The following is a 14,678-nucleotide window of genomic DNA, read 5'->3' as shown; positions in this document are numbered from 1 at the left end:
TTCCCTCTGTTGCTGTACACAGGAACGTCGATGACACAGAGTGACTATAAACCAGTGGAGACGCCCAATCCCGGAGCGGTGAGCGGAGAACCGGAGGAGAACGCGAGGGGAGGACATCATGTCCAGACTGAGCAGGCAGGCAGGGGATTCACTCGGCTGGGCACGGATAAGAGCAGCGTAAAACACACATGATACTGACACACGCATGATACTGGGCAGGGTTAGTGACTGGACACTCTCCGAGGGATAGCTCCCACACACAATGAACCTCACTGGGGGATGAGTCTGGTACACTTACACAAACACCCTCACACACACTCACTCACTCACTCACACACACACACACATATACAGACAGACATACTCACACAGACACACACACACACACACACACACACATACACTCACAGAGACACACAGACACTCACACACACACACACACAGAAACACTCTCACATACACACCCTCACACACACTCACTCAGACACACTCACACACACTCTCTCTCTCACACACAGACACACTCACACAGACACACACACACAGACTCACACACACACACATACTCTCACACACACTCTCTCACACACTCAGACACACATACACAGAGACACACACACACAGGCACAGACGCACACTCTCTCTCTCTCTTACACACACACACACAAACACACCCACACATACACTCACACTCACACACAGACACACACAGTCACATACACGGGCACACACAGACACACATGCACTCTCACACATTCACACACACAGACACACTCATACCCACACCCACACACACTCACACATACACACTCACTCACACACACACAGAGACACACACACACACCCACACAGACACACACACTCACATACACTCACACACACACAGACACACACAGTCACATACACGGGCACACACAGACACACACGCACTCTCACACATTCACATACACAGACACACTCATACCCACACACACTCACACATACACGCACACAGACACGCAGAAACACACACTCACAAACACAGACACACACACACACACGCACACACACAAGGCACACTCAGACACATACCCACACACAGTCACACTCACACACACTCACACATACACGCACACTCACACATACACAGACAGACACACACTCACACACAGAATATGGAACGATTCGCCAGAGGAAGCAGATGGGACATTGAAAAGTCACTTTGATGGGTACATTGTTAGGAAGGTTTGGGACATGGGCCGAAAGCAGGAAATTGGACTTGGTAAAATGCCTGTTTCCGTACAGTTGGACTCTCTTTGCTGATTGTGACGGTCAGTTTTCGGACAGGGGCAACTGACCGGTTCGTGATATGGGACGGAAGTCTTCTCTCAACTCTAATAAGGACTACCCCAGAGGTCAGAGGTCACGCCTTTCCCCTCCATCCCTCCAGGAGCAGAGGTCGCTGATGTCAGAGGTCAGGTCAAGTGGGGACGATGACCGCGGGCCAGGGTTAGTGCGTCGGAGCTGGAAAGAAGCTGCCAGCGGTGAGGAGAGGGAGATCGAGAGGGGAGCGCCTGTGAGCGATGGGGGGGCCGGTCAGCCCCAGTACCCTCTGCTTCGCCCAGCACGGATCCGATCCATGATCCACTCCCGCCCTTCCTTCCGGAGGCACAGCTGGGAGCCAGGCCACGTCCTAAAGCTGGAGGCCGAGGGCGAGGAGGAGCACAGGTAGACTGGGATCAGAGGACAAGGGAGGGGGATGGTGGTTGGGATCTGGGGACAGTGGCAGGTGTCAGGAGGTCCAGCTGGAGTTCAAGATCAGGATCTGGTAGAAGTCAGGGGTCAAGGATGAGGAAGAGGTCAGGGGTCGAGGATCAGGGGTCAGGGTCAGAGTTCATGGTCAGGAATTGGGGTGTAGAGTGTTCAGGGTTAGGGAGAAAAGAGAGGGGTAGAAAAGGCTCAGTGATTGGGTCAGGGGTTATGGGGAGGTAGTTGGGGACAGGGTTTGGGGAGGAGGGGAGAGGAGAGGTCGTGGTTGAGAAGGAAATGGGGTGTGGGGAGATAGAGGGAATGGGGTAAGCTGTGGCTGGGGAAGAGAAGGCTGGGGAGGGGGAGGTAAGAGGAGAACAAAGGGCAGATGTGAGAGCTGTGGGATGTTTGACACCTTCCCTTCGTTCACCCCTCCCGAACCAGTGTCAGCCTGGAGGACCTGGAAGGTGGGAACGTGTACACCCCTCGGCTGCTGGGATGGGTAAGGCACCGGATGCATGACCCCCGCCGTTTTCCCATCACCATCAGCACTGGCGAGCTGGACACCTGGCTGGCGATGACCGAGGAGGAGCCCGAGGAGGAGGTGAGGCCGAGCGTGGCGACGGGCTTTCAGCAGGAGGGAAGGTGGCGGATGTGTGGGGTGTGAGGGGGTTGGAGAGAATGGTGGTGTGAGGAGAGCTTAGGGGGGAATGGAATAGAGATGGATGTGGAAGGGACGGGTGATGGAGCGGGATATGGACGGGTACACGGATAGGAAAGGTTTAGAGGGATATGGACGGGTACACGGATAGGAAAGGTTTAGAGGGATATGGACAGGTACACGGATAGGAAAGGTTTAGAGGGATACGGACAGGTACACGGATAGGAAAAGTTTAGAGGGATACGGACAGGTACACAGATAGGAAAGGTTTAGAGGGATACGGACAGGTACACAGATAGGAAAGGTTTAGAGGGATATGGACAGGGACACGGATAGGAAAGGTTTAGAGGGATACGGACAGGTACATGGATAGGAAAGGTTTTGAGGGATATGGACAGGTACACGGATAGGAAAGGTTTAGACTGAGGGATATGGACAGGGACACGGATAGGAAAGGTTTAGAGGGATATGGACAGGTACATGGATAGGAAAGGTTTTGAGGGATACGGACGGGTACACGGATAGGAAAGGTTTAGAGGGATATGGACAGGTACACGGATAGGAAAGGTTTAGAGGGATATGGACAGGTACACGGATAGGAAAGGTTTAGAGGGATATGGACAGGTACACGGATAGGAAAGGTTGAGAGGGATATGGACAGGTACATGGATAGGAAAGGTTTTGAGGGATATGGACGGGTACACGGATAGGAAAGGTTTAGAGGGATACGGACAGGTACACAGATAGGAAAGGTTTAGAGGGATACGGACGGGTACATGGATAGGAAAGATTTAGAGGGATACGGACAGGTACACAGATAGGAAAGGTTTAGAGGGATACGGACGGGTACACGGATAGGAAAGGTTTAGAGGGATATGGAGAGGTATACGGATAGGAAAGGTTTAGAGAGATACGGACGGGTACATGGATAGGAAAGGTTTAGAGGGATATGGACGGGTACACGGATAGGAAAGGTTTAGAGGGATATGGACAGGTACATGGATAGGAAAGGTTTAGAGGGATATGGACGGGTACACGGATAGGAAAGGTTTAGAGGGATATGGACAGGTACACGGATAGGAAAGGTTTCGAGGGATATGGACAGGTACACGGATAGGAAAGGTTTAGAGGGATACGGACAGGTACACGGATAGGAAAAGTTTAGAGGGATACGGACAGGTACACGGATAGGAAAGGTTTAGAGGGATACGGACAGGTACACGGATAGGAAAGGTTTTGAGGGATATGGACAGGTACACGGATAGGAAAGGTTTAGAGGGATATGGACGGGTACATGGATAGGAAAGGTTTTGAGGGATACGGACGGGTACACGGATAGGAAGGGTTTAGAGGGATACGGACGGGTACACAGATAGGAAAGGTTTAGAGGGATATGGACAGGTACATGGATAGGAAAGATTTTGAGGGATATGGACAGGTACACGGATAGGAAAGGTTTAGTGGGATACGGACAGGTACATGGATAGGAAAGGTTTAGAGGGATATGGACAGGTACACGGATAGGAAAGGTTTAGTGGGATACGGACAGGTACATGGATAGGAAAGGTTTAGAGGGATACGGACGGGTACACGGATAGGAAAGGTTTAGAGGGATGTGGACAGGTACACGGATAGGAAAGGTTTTGAGGGATATGGACAGGTACATGGATAGGAAAGGTTTTGAGGGATACGGACAGGTACATGGATAGGAAAGGTTTTGAGGGATACGGACGGGTACACGGATAGGAAAGGTTTAGACTGAGGGGTATGGGACTGGCTTAGATGGAAAGTAGGTCAGCATGCACCAATTGGGCTGAAAGGGCTGTTTTCTTGTTATATGACACTCAGACTCACACAGTTAGACAGAGAGACAGACAGACAGACAGACACAAAGAAACACACAGGGCAGGTCTGGTCTCCCACCCCCTCCTCTCTTTGAACCCAACGGGGTGACCCCAGGTGGGAGGATGCAGTCAGAAGTTCACCCACTGACTTGTGTTCTGGTTTATCTGCAGGAGTGGATGGGACTCGGCCAGCAGCAGCAGCACATCATTTCTGGGAATGACTGCTCCCTGGACGGGTCATCCTGTAAGTGACGGCTCACTGCCCCCTACTTTGCATCTCCTCCGTGTTGTGTGCCCCAGAATACCCCTCACACTCCCCATTCACCCTGCCTCCTTCCCCAAAATTCCCATCCACACACATCCCCACCAACCGAACCCATTCTCCTCTACATTTCCCCACCATCCCTTCCCCTCCACAAATCCTCCACCAGCTCCCTCCAACCCTCCACTTCCCCTCCAACCCTCCACTTCCTCTCCACCTCTCCCCTCCCCTTCCCCTCTCCCCCTCCCCTTCACCTCTCCCCATCCCCCTTCCCCTCTCCCCCTCCGCTTCACCTCTCCCCTCCCCCTTCACCTCTCCCCTCCCCCTTCACCTCTCCCCTCCTCCTTCACCTCTCCTCTCCCCCTTCACCTTCCTTTCCCCTCACCTCTCCCCTTCAACCTCTCCCCCTCCCCTTCACCTCTCCCCATCCCCCTTCCCCTCTCCCCCTCCCCTTCACCTCTCCCCTCCTCCTTCACCTCTCCCCTCCCCCTTCACCTCCCCCTTCCCCTTCACCTCTCCCCCTCCCCTTCACCTCTCCCCTCCTCCTTCACCTCTCCCCTTCACCTCTCCCCCTCCCCTTCACCTCTCCCCCTCCCCTTCACCTCTCCCCCTTCCCTTCACCTCTCCCCTCCACCTCTCCCCCTCCCCTTCACCTCTCCCCCTTCCCTTCACCTCTCCCCCTCCCCTTCACCTCTCTCCTCTCCCTCCCCTTCAACTCTCCCCTCCTCCTTCACCTCTCCCCTCCCCTTCACCTCCCCCTTCCCCTTCACCTCTCCCCCTCCTCTTCACCTCTCCCCTCCCCTTCACATTTCCCCCTCCACTTCACCTCTCCCGTCCCCCTTCACCTCCCCCCTCCCCTTCACCTCTCTCCTCCCCTTCACCTCTCCCCTCCCCTTCACCGCTCCCCTTCTCCTTCACCTCTCCCCTTCCCCTTCACCTCTCCCCTCCTCCTTCACCTCTCCCCTCCCCTTCATCTCCCCCTTCCCCTTCACTCTCCCCCTCCTCTTCACCTCTCCCCTCCCCTTCACATTTCCCCCTCCACTTCACCTCTCCCGTCCCCCTTCACCTCTCCCCTCCCCTTCACCTCTCCCCATCCCCTTCACCTCTCCCCTCCCCTTCACCTCTCCCCATCCCCCTTCACCTCTCCCCATCCCCTTCACCTCTCCCCTCCCCTTCACCTCTCCCCCTCCCTCTTCACCTCTCCCCTTCCCCCTTCACCTCTCCCCTCCCCCTTCACCCCTCCCCTCCCCCTTCACCCCTCCCCTCCCCCTTCACCTCTCCCCTTCCCCTTCACCTCTCCCCCTCCCCTTCACCTCTCCCCATCCCCCTTCACCTCTCCCCTTCCCCTTCACCTCTCTCCTCCCCCTTCACCTCTCCCCTCCCCTTCACCTCTCTCCTCCCCTTCACCTCTCTCCTCCCCTTCACCTCTCCCCTCCCCCTTCACCTCTCCCCTTCCCCTTCACCTCTCCCCTTCCCCTTCACCTCTCCCCTCCTCCTTCACCTCTCCCCTCCCCCTTCACCTCCCCCTTCCCCTTCACCTCTCCCCCTCCCCTTCACCTCTCCCCTCCTCCTTCACCTCTCCCCTCCTCCTTCACCTCTCCTCTCCCCTTCACCTCCCCTTCCCCTTCACCTCTCCCCCTCCCCTTCACCTCTCCCCCTCCCCTTCACCTCTCCCCCTCCCCTTCACCTCTCCCCATCCCCCTTCCCCTCTCCCCCTCCCCTTCACCTCTCCCCTCCTCCTTCACCTCTCCCCTCCCCCTTCACCTCTCCCCATCCCCTTCTCCATCTTATCCCGTTCTTCCTACCGTCCTCTTCCATCTCCACCCTCCACTTCCTCCCCTGTTGTTACCCTTTCCTTCCTCCATCCTGTTCACATTTGTCCTACGTTGATGTTGCTGCCCCCCTTCTCCCATCTTCTGACACCCCCGCTCTGTCCTCACCCTCTGCCCTCTTTCCTCCCTCCAACAGACCATCGCTGCATGAAGGTGTGCACGTCAGCAAGCTCAGCTCGTTTTGTGGCCCATGATCTTCCTACCCCATTGCTGCCATCCCCACTGGATAGCTGTGTAGCAAGAGTGAAATCAGTCGTGCAGAATAGAGTGTTACACTTACAGAGAAAGTGCAGTGCAGGCATACAAGGGGCAGAATCAAGATTGTGAGGTGAAGGGTCTATCTTAGTGGACGAGGGAACTGTTCAATAGTCTGATAACAGTGGGGTAAAGCTCTCCTTGAGCTTAAACTAATTCAGCTTGTCATGGCTTTGGGTAGGGATGTGGTTTGTGGAGTGGGGTGGATATTGAATTGCAGATTGGGGAGGTCATGGGCCAGCGATCACAGATTTGGAATGATAAACTTGGCTCCAATGTCCAGCTGTTGGGCTTGCAAAAGGGGCAGGAGCTCTGGGTATTATTGAACAAGGAGGGCATTTACCCTGGGCCGGGGGTGGGGGGTTCTAGGACCAGAAATCACCATCTGAGACTGAGGGGTCAGCTATTCAAGATGGGGATGAGAAAGAGATTTCTTCACCCACAGGTTGGGGAGTCTGTGGAATTCCCTCCCATCCCCCAGGGTCCGTCACTGAGTTCGGAGGCGGATGGACTGCTGGACGTTGAGGGAATGGAGGGGTACAGGGATTTGGTAGACCATTGGTTTATTGAGAGAGGTGGAATGTTTAACGGAGACCCACACAGAGTGGTGGGTGCCAGGCAGATAGCATAGAGCTGTTTAAAGACACAGACAGACATGAAATGGAGGGAAATGGATGATGTGATTGTAAATGGGATTAGTTAGATTGGCAGTGATGCGGTGCGCCAAAGGGCCAGTTCCTGTGCTGTAGTGCCCTGTGGTCTATCATACAGGACCGTGGGGCTGAGACCAACCAGCCTTGATCTCGAGGAATCAGTCAGTAGTTCTCCCCCCCACCCTACACATCTGCTTTGTGTTGAGAACGGAGATGAGGAGAAAGCTCTTCAGCCAGAGGGCAGTGAATCTGTGGAATTCAGCCGTGGAAGCTGTTGCTGGGTGTAGTTAAGGTAGAGGTTGATAAGTTGTTGATTGGTCGGGGGGTTAAGGGTTGTGGGGAGAATGGAGCTGATGGAGAGAAAAAAGTCAACCGCAATTAAAAACGGAGGTGGCTGGGTTCTGGATCAGCAGGTGTCAAAATTTACATGGAGAATAAATCAGCCATGATGGAACGGCTAGCAGACTCGTCAGGCCGAATGGCCTCATTTGGCTCCTATGTCATGGTTTTATGGAAAGACAGAGCAGATTCAATGGGCTGAATGGCCCATTCTGCTGCTATACCCCATGGGATCTGAGTGAGGACTGGCTCCAGACACCAACAGAATCAACAAACTCATTCGTAAGGCCAGTGATGTTGTGGGGATGGAACTGGACTCTCTGACGGTGGTGTCTGAAAAGAGGATGCTGTCTAAGTTGCATGCCATCTTGGTCAATGTCTCCCATCCACTACATAATGTACTGGTTGGGCACAGGAGTACATTCAGCCAGAGACTCATTCCTCCGAGATGCAACTCAGAGCATCATAGGAAGTCATTCCTGCCTGTGGCCATCAAACTTTACAACTCCTCCCTTGGAGGGTCAGACACCCTGAGCCAATAGGCTGGTCCTGGACTTATTTCCTGGCATAATTTACATATTACTATTTAACTATTTACGGTTTTATTACTATTTATTATTCATGGTGCAACTGTAACGAAAACCAATTCCCCCGGGATCAATAAAGTACGACTATGACTATTCGCTTGGGCTGTTATACCTCGTGTTGGGGTCCAGATCAGGGAGAAATTATTGCTCCCCACAATCACAGTCAGAATCACTGGCTTATATGATGTGTAATTGGATGGTTGGTGTCTGCTGGACAGTGCAAAGACACAAAAGTTATAAAAAATAAATAAAACAGAAGAGAAATATTTGTGTAATTTAGAGTAATTTTATTTCATAACATATGTCAGTGACAATAAACCTGATTTTGATTCTGAATAAATACTTCAAATTGAAGGAGTAACAGTGAGGTAGAGTTCATGGATTCATGGACTGTTCGGAAATGTGATGGTGCAGCGGAAGAAGCTCTTTCTCAATTGTTGAATATGGGAATTGTGAGCCTCTCCGATGGTGGTGATGGGAATTGTGTCTCCTCTCCGATGGTGGTGATCGGAATTCTGACCCCTCTCCGATGGTGGTGATGGGAATTGTGTCTCCTCTCCGATGGTGGTGATGGGAATTGTGTCTCCTCTCCGATGGTGGTGATCGGAATTCTGACCCCTCTCCGATGGTGGTGATGGGAATTGTGTCTCCTCTCCGATGGTGGTGATGGGAATTGTGAGCCGCTCTGATGGTGGAGATCGAAATTGTGACCCCTCTCCGATGGTGGTGATGAGAATTGTGTCTCCTCTCCGATGGTGGTGATGGGAATTGTGAGCCTCTCTGATGGTGGCGATCGGAATTGTGAGCCTCTCCGATGGCGGTGATGGGAATTGTGAGCCTCTCCGATGGTGGTGATGGGAATTGTGTCTCCTCTCCGATGGTGGTGATCGGAATTCTGACCCCTCTCCGATGGTGGTGATGGGAATTGTGTCTCCTCTCCGATGGTGGTGATGGGAATTGTGTCTCCTCTCCGATGGTGGTGATCGGAATTCTGACCCCTCTCCGATGGTGGTGATGGGAATTGTGTCTCCTCTCCGATGGTGGTGATGGGAATTGTGAGCCTCTCCGATGGTAGTGATGGGAATTGTGTCTCCTCTCCGATGGTGCTGATGGGAATTGTGAGCCTATCAATGGTGGTGTTGGGAATTGTGTCTCCTCTCCGATGGCGGTGATGGGAATTGTGAGCCTATCGATGGTGGTGTTGGGAATTGTGTCTCGTCTCCGATGGTTATGACCCAGACCAGATTATAGACCCAGAATACACTTCAGTGTTGCCGAACAGTAAATTTCACCTGATATTAGACATGATTCTAATTCTAAATGTTGCGTGTGGGAGTTCAGGCTCCCTCCGATGGTAGTGATGTGAAGAGCTCAATCCCAGATGGTGAGGCTCCATAATGAGAGAAGCCACTTTCTTGAGCCACCACCTGCTGTAGAAGACTTTGATGGGGAGAGGGGAGGGTTGTGCCCGTGAAGGATCTGACTGGGGCTACAGCCCTCCGCAGCCTCTTGTGATCCTGGGCATTGGAGCTCCACCCCGGGCTGTGATGCCCCTGGTCACCACACATCTGTAGATATTTACCAGAGTCTTTGGTGACGGAATCAGAATCACATTTATTATCACTGACGTATGTTGTAAAATGTGTTGTTTGTGGCAACAGTAGCGGGCATTACATGAAAAATACAGTGAGTTGCAAGAAGAAGAACGGTTCCAAACTCTGAGGGTGGAGTGGAAAAAACTGTTCCCGAATAGTTGAGTGTGGGCCTTCGGGCTGCTGGGCCTCCTCCCCGATGGCAGTGACGATAAGAAGAGTTCGTGGGTCTTCAATATTAGATGGCATCAGCTGGTCCTGAGGTGTGGAGGGTTGGGTTTCAGCATTTGACCTCTAACCCAGCCCTGTACTGGGAGGGGGGTGCATGCTGTTCAGCCTGCCCTCTCCCCTTACACCCTCCCCAGCCCAGCAACAGCTTGTGACCCTGCTGGCCAGTGTGAGCGCCGATGAGGTTACTGGGAAGTGGTGAAGCCACAGCAGCTGATGTCAACCCAGCCCCGGCTTCCTGGCTTCCTGTGACTGTCTGCGTCTTTCAGTCACTGGCCCCTGCGGAGCTCCCAGACACAGAGCCTGGCCCATCCACAGGCCCCCGAACCGTGGACTGGAGCAGGGGAGAGGGCGAGGTACGGGCAGAACAGAGGGCAGGGCAGTCACTCTCCCCTCGCTGCCAGGGAGGGGGAGAGCGCGACTCTGGTCCGCTTCACTTCACTGATGAACCTGCTGACTTCCTCTCTCTGTCTCTCCCCCCTCCTTCCTGTCTTCACCCCCCTCCACCCTCCTCTCTCTTTCAGTTCACCAAGGGAGACCGGATGAAGAGACCACGTCCTACAGGTAAGAGCCTCTGCTCGGCTCGGGGACCCCTGCCCATAGCCTCCAGCCGTGGTCGCAGACACCTGGGCTGCCGTTCAGGGTCCAGCCTCCCTCCGTTGGAGGCTGTAGTCGTGCAGCGAGGCTGGGGCGATGGGGTGGGGTAGCAACAGTATCCAAAATGTTAGGCAGGGGTAGGGGAAATGATGGCCGGGCTTGAGAGGGTCCCGGTGTGTGTGTGTGTGTGTGTGTGTATGACAGAGAGAGAGAATGAGAGGGGGGTAGGGGAGGGAGTGAGAGGGGGTGGAGGAAGGGAGAAAGAGAGGCAGTGAAGGTATGAGGGAGAGACAGGGAGTGAGGGGGACAGAGGGGTGAGAGAGAGGGAGAGAGAAAGGGAGGGAGAGTGGGAGCGAGGGAGAGGGGAGAGGGAGGGAGGGAGATAGATAGATAGAGAGAGAGAGAGAGAGAGATACAGGTATATCTTGGGTTACAGATTAAGTTCAGTGCTGTGGTACAATCAAATTCAAATTTGTTATCATAAGAAAGATGAGCTTTAAGAAAGACAACTTAGTTTTAGTTGTCACATGTACATTGAAACGTACAGAGAACTGTGTCCACGATGAACACAGTCTAAGAATGTGTCACCTCGCTTCCGATGCCAAAGTTTACGAACGCTATGCAGTCCGTCTTTGGGGGGAAACTGGAGCACCCGGGGGGAACCGGAGCACCCGGGGAAAACCGGAACACCGGGGGGAAACCCCAGAGAGGACGTGCAGACAGCAGCAGGAATTGAACCCTGATCACCGATCGCTGGGGCTGTAAAGCCCTGTGTTACCTGCTCGACCGCCATGGTGCGCCGCGTCACTGTCCTGTTGTGGTCATTGGAATCAGGTTCATTGTCACTGAGGTATGTAGTGACATCTGCTGCTTTATGGCAGCACGACATGAAATATAATGACCATAGATTACACAAGGAGGTGACGCACATAAACGAGGCGAAGATGGCGAGGTGGTGTTGATGGCCGCTCAGAAAGCTGACGGGGCTGCTGAATCAGGGTGCCGTGTAGAGAGAGGAAAGCAGTGGGCTAAGCATGCACTCTCGCGGAGCGCAAGGACATGCTAACACAGCTGTGTGATTACAACTCATACAGCAAGGAAAAAGGCCATTCAGCCCAACTGATTCGTGCTGCATCTAGCCAGTCCCAGCTTCCTGCATTTGGCCCGTACCTCCCTGGGCCTTTCCTATCCATGTACCTGTCGAAATGTCTTTTAAGTAGCACCTGCTTTAACCTCTTCCTCTGGCACCTCGCGTTCCATGTAGGACCAATGTTTGGAGGAAAAAGTAATCCCTATTAAATCTCAGATGAGCTAGTGTGTGACTCGGTGTATCCGGTACACCAAGGACATGAGGTTGGACAATCCTGGGTTGTTTTCTCTGGAGTGACAGGCTGAGGGGAGGCTTATAAAGTGATGAGAGGCAGAGATAGAATAGACAGCAACAACCTTTTACTCAGGGTGAAACGTCTAATACCAGAGGACATTTAAGGTGAGAGGGAGTAAGTTCAAAGGAGAGTGCAGGGCAAGAGTGGGTGTCTGGAATGCTTTGCCGGGGTGATGGTGGAAGCAACTACCTAAGAATCTTTCAAGAGGCTCTGATAGACACAGGATTGTGCAGGATTGTGCTTGGGTAGACACAGGATTGTGCAGGATTGTGCTTGGATAGACACAGGATTGTGCTCGGATAGAGACAGGATTGTGCAGGGTTGTGCTCGGATAGACACAGGATTGTGCAGGATTGTGCTCGGGTAGACACAGGATTGTGCAGGGAGTGCAGCGGAAACCAAGGAGCATACATCAGATGAGAGGTAAGAGATTCAAAAGGGACCCAGAGGGTGACGGGTGCATGAAATGAGCCACCAGAGGAACAAGGAGACACAAAGGGCCACACATGCTGGAATGTGGAACTACTAACCATCTGCTGGGTCGAGCAGCACCTGCAGAGGGGAGAGGAACTGTTGACGGCTCGGGTTGAAAACCTGATTCGTGGCTTTCAAGTCATGAAAGTCAGGGGCCAACATTTTCACCCAGGGGGTGGTCGCTTTATGTGATGAGCTGCCAGAGGGAGTGGCTGAGGCAGGTACAGAGACGTCATTTAAAAAGCATTTGGATGGATACAACTCTGTCATGAGCAAATGCGAAAGGAGGAGGGATGGGTGTGGGGCTAGCAATCCCATCCCATTAAAACCCAGAGCTACAGAAACCCCAACAGAAGCTCGAAGGATCTCACCCCTGGGAAAAGAAGGGGACAACTCGAAAGACTGGCCCAGAACAGAGGGCTCTGGTGAGCTGCTGTCAGCGGCCTTTGCCCCAGTGGGGGCGATGGGCTTAAGGCAGATTGGTTGAGGGAGGAGTGGAGGTCAAAGGGATATGGTCCAAACGCAGGGAACTGGGTCCAGCTGGATGAACACTGTGCTCGTCATGACTCGATGGGCTGAAGGGCCTGTATGTGTGTTTTGTGACCTCATGGCTCTGAGAAGGATCGAAAACCTGTAAATGAAGAAGTACAAATAGCTTGGGCGGAACTGCTAAAAAAAGGCAGGGCAGAAAATATCCGTGGGAGTTCCTGCTAGGCCTCCAAATAGCAGTTAGCAAGTGGGTCCTGGTACAGATAGGAAATTAGGCTGTGTGAGACGGGTGGTACACTGAGCGGAGGACTTCAGTGCAAGTGAAACAACAAGTCAAAAGACAAACGTGTAGATGCCGTAAACCTGAAATAAAGACGGGCAATTTCAGGAAACAATCAGTAGGCCAGGCTGCTTCTGTGGAGAGAGGAACCAACCCAATATTTTCCTCCTTTCCACTTCAGACAAAAAGGCTTTGATTCAGACACATTGACAGTTCATCCCTCTCCATGGAGGCTGCCCAACCCGCTGGAGTTGCGTGTTTTAGTGCGGGGTGTTTAAGCAAAAGTTTTCTTGAGGTTGGAGTAGGTGGTGGTGCTTGAGGACCCTGGAAGGAAAGCTGTTTAATTTCTCAGCCTGCAATGGGGTTGAGGGGTCTTTGGGGAGGAGGAATTGTAATTTATTAAAATTTATCTAACAATACAGCACAAAGTTGGCCCTTCTGGCTGTTCAGGCCACGAAGCCCCAGCAGCCCCACAACGCCGATTAACCCGAATACTGGCCAATCGACAGTCAACAATTAACCCTAACACCAGACAATCTACAATAAACAATTAACCCTAACACTGGACAATCTACAGTCAACTATTAACCCTAACAGCGGCTGATCTAGAGTAAACTCTATAGTCAGGGGAGCAGACAGGAGATTTTGTGGACATGAGAAGGACACCCGCATGGTTTGTTGCTTCCCGGGTGCTAGGGTCCAGGATGTCTCTGACCGGGTGCACGACATCCTGGTACGGCAGGGAAAGAAACCAGAAGTTGTGATACATGTTAGGACCAACGACACAGGCAGGAAGAGGGATGAGGTCCTGAAATGTGAGTTTTGGGAATTAGGGAGAAGGCTGAAGAACAGGACCTCAGGGGTGGCGTTCTCACGATTGCTGCCAGTGCTACGTGGCAGTGATGGTAAGAATGGGAGGAGATGGCAGTTGAATGCGTGGCTGAGGAATTGGTGCAGGGAGCAGGGTTTTAGATTTCTGGATCATTGGGATCTCTTCTGGGGAAGGTGGAACCTGTACAGATTGGATGGGTTGCACCTGAACTCGAGGGGGAGCAATATCCTTGCAGGTAAGTTTGCTGGCATGGTTCGGGAGGGTTTAAACTAATTTGCGAGGGGATGGGACCCAGAGCGATAGAGCAGTGAAAGAAGTGCATGGAGTAAAGCCAGATCTAACATACAGAGAGGCTTTGAGGAAAGAGAAGCAGAATAAACGGTGTAAAGACAATAAGGTAGAAGGGCTGAAATGTGTGTACTTCAATACAAGAAGCATCAGGAACAAAGGTGATGAACTGAGAGCTTGGATACATACATGGAATTATGATGTAGTGGCCATTACAGAGACTTGGCTGGCACCAGGGCAGGATTGGATTCTCAATATTCCTGGATTTCAGTGCTTTAAAAGGGATAGAGAGGGGGGAAAGGGGGAGGAGGGGTGGCATTACTGGTCAGGGATACTATTACAGCTACAGAAA

General features: G+C 52.7%; 1 protein-coding gene across 4 annotated transcripts in view; it reads left to right on the top strand.

Annotated features, from left to right (window-relative positions):
- Positions 1-14,678, top strand: part of LOC140211460 (rho guanine nucleotide exchange factor 2-like) — a 133,286-nt gene that overhangs the window by 18,105 nt on the left and 100,503 nt on the right. For 2 of the 4 annotated variants that reach the window (XM_072281172.1, XM_072281162.1), the window contains exons 3-7: positions 23-135; positions 1,430-1,707; positions 2,173-2,332; positions 4,405-4,477; positions 10,506-10,545. In XM_072281172.1, the coding sequence (XP_072137273.1) occupies positions 23-135; positions 1,430-1,707; positions 2,173-2,332; positions 4,405-4,477; positions 10,506-10,545 (664 nt within the window). Of the gene's footprint in view, positions 1-22; positions 136-1,429; positions 1,708-2,172; positions 2,333-4,404; positions 4,478-10,221; positions 10,338-10,505; positions 10,546-14,678 lie in introns of those variants that run through there. The other 2 variants (XM_072281181.1, XM_072281199.1) reach the window with 2 other exon arrangements.

This window comes from Mobula birostris, chromosome 2 (genome assembly GCF_030028105.1).
Source record: "Mobula birostris isolate sMobBir1 chromosome 2, sMobBir1.hap1, whole genome shotgun sequence".
In the NCBI taxonomy this organism is placed as follows: domain Eukaryota; kingdom Metazoa; phylum Chordata; class Chondrichthyes; order Myliobatiformes; family Myliobatidae; genus Mobula; species Mobula birostris.
The sequence above is the reverse complement of the archived record's forward strand: the minus strand, read 5'-3'. Positions and strand labels throughout refer to the sequence as shown.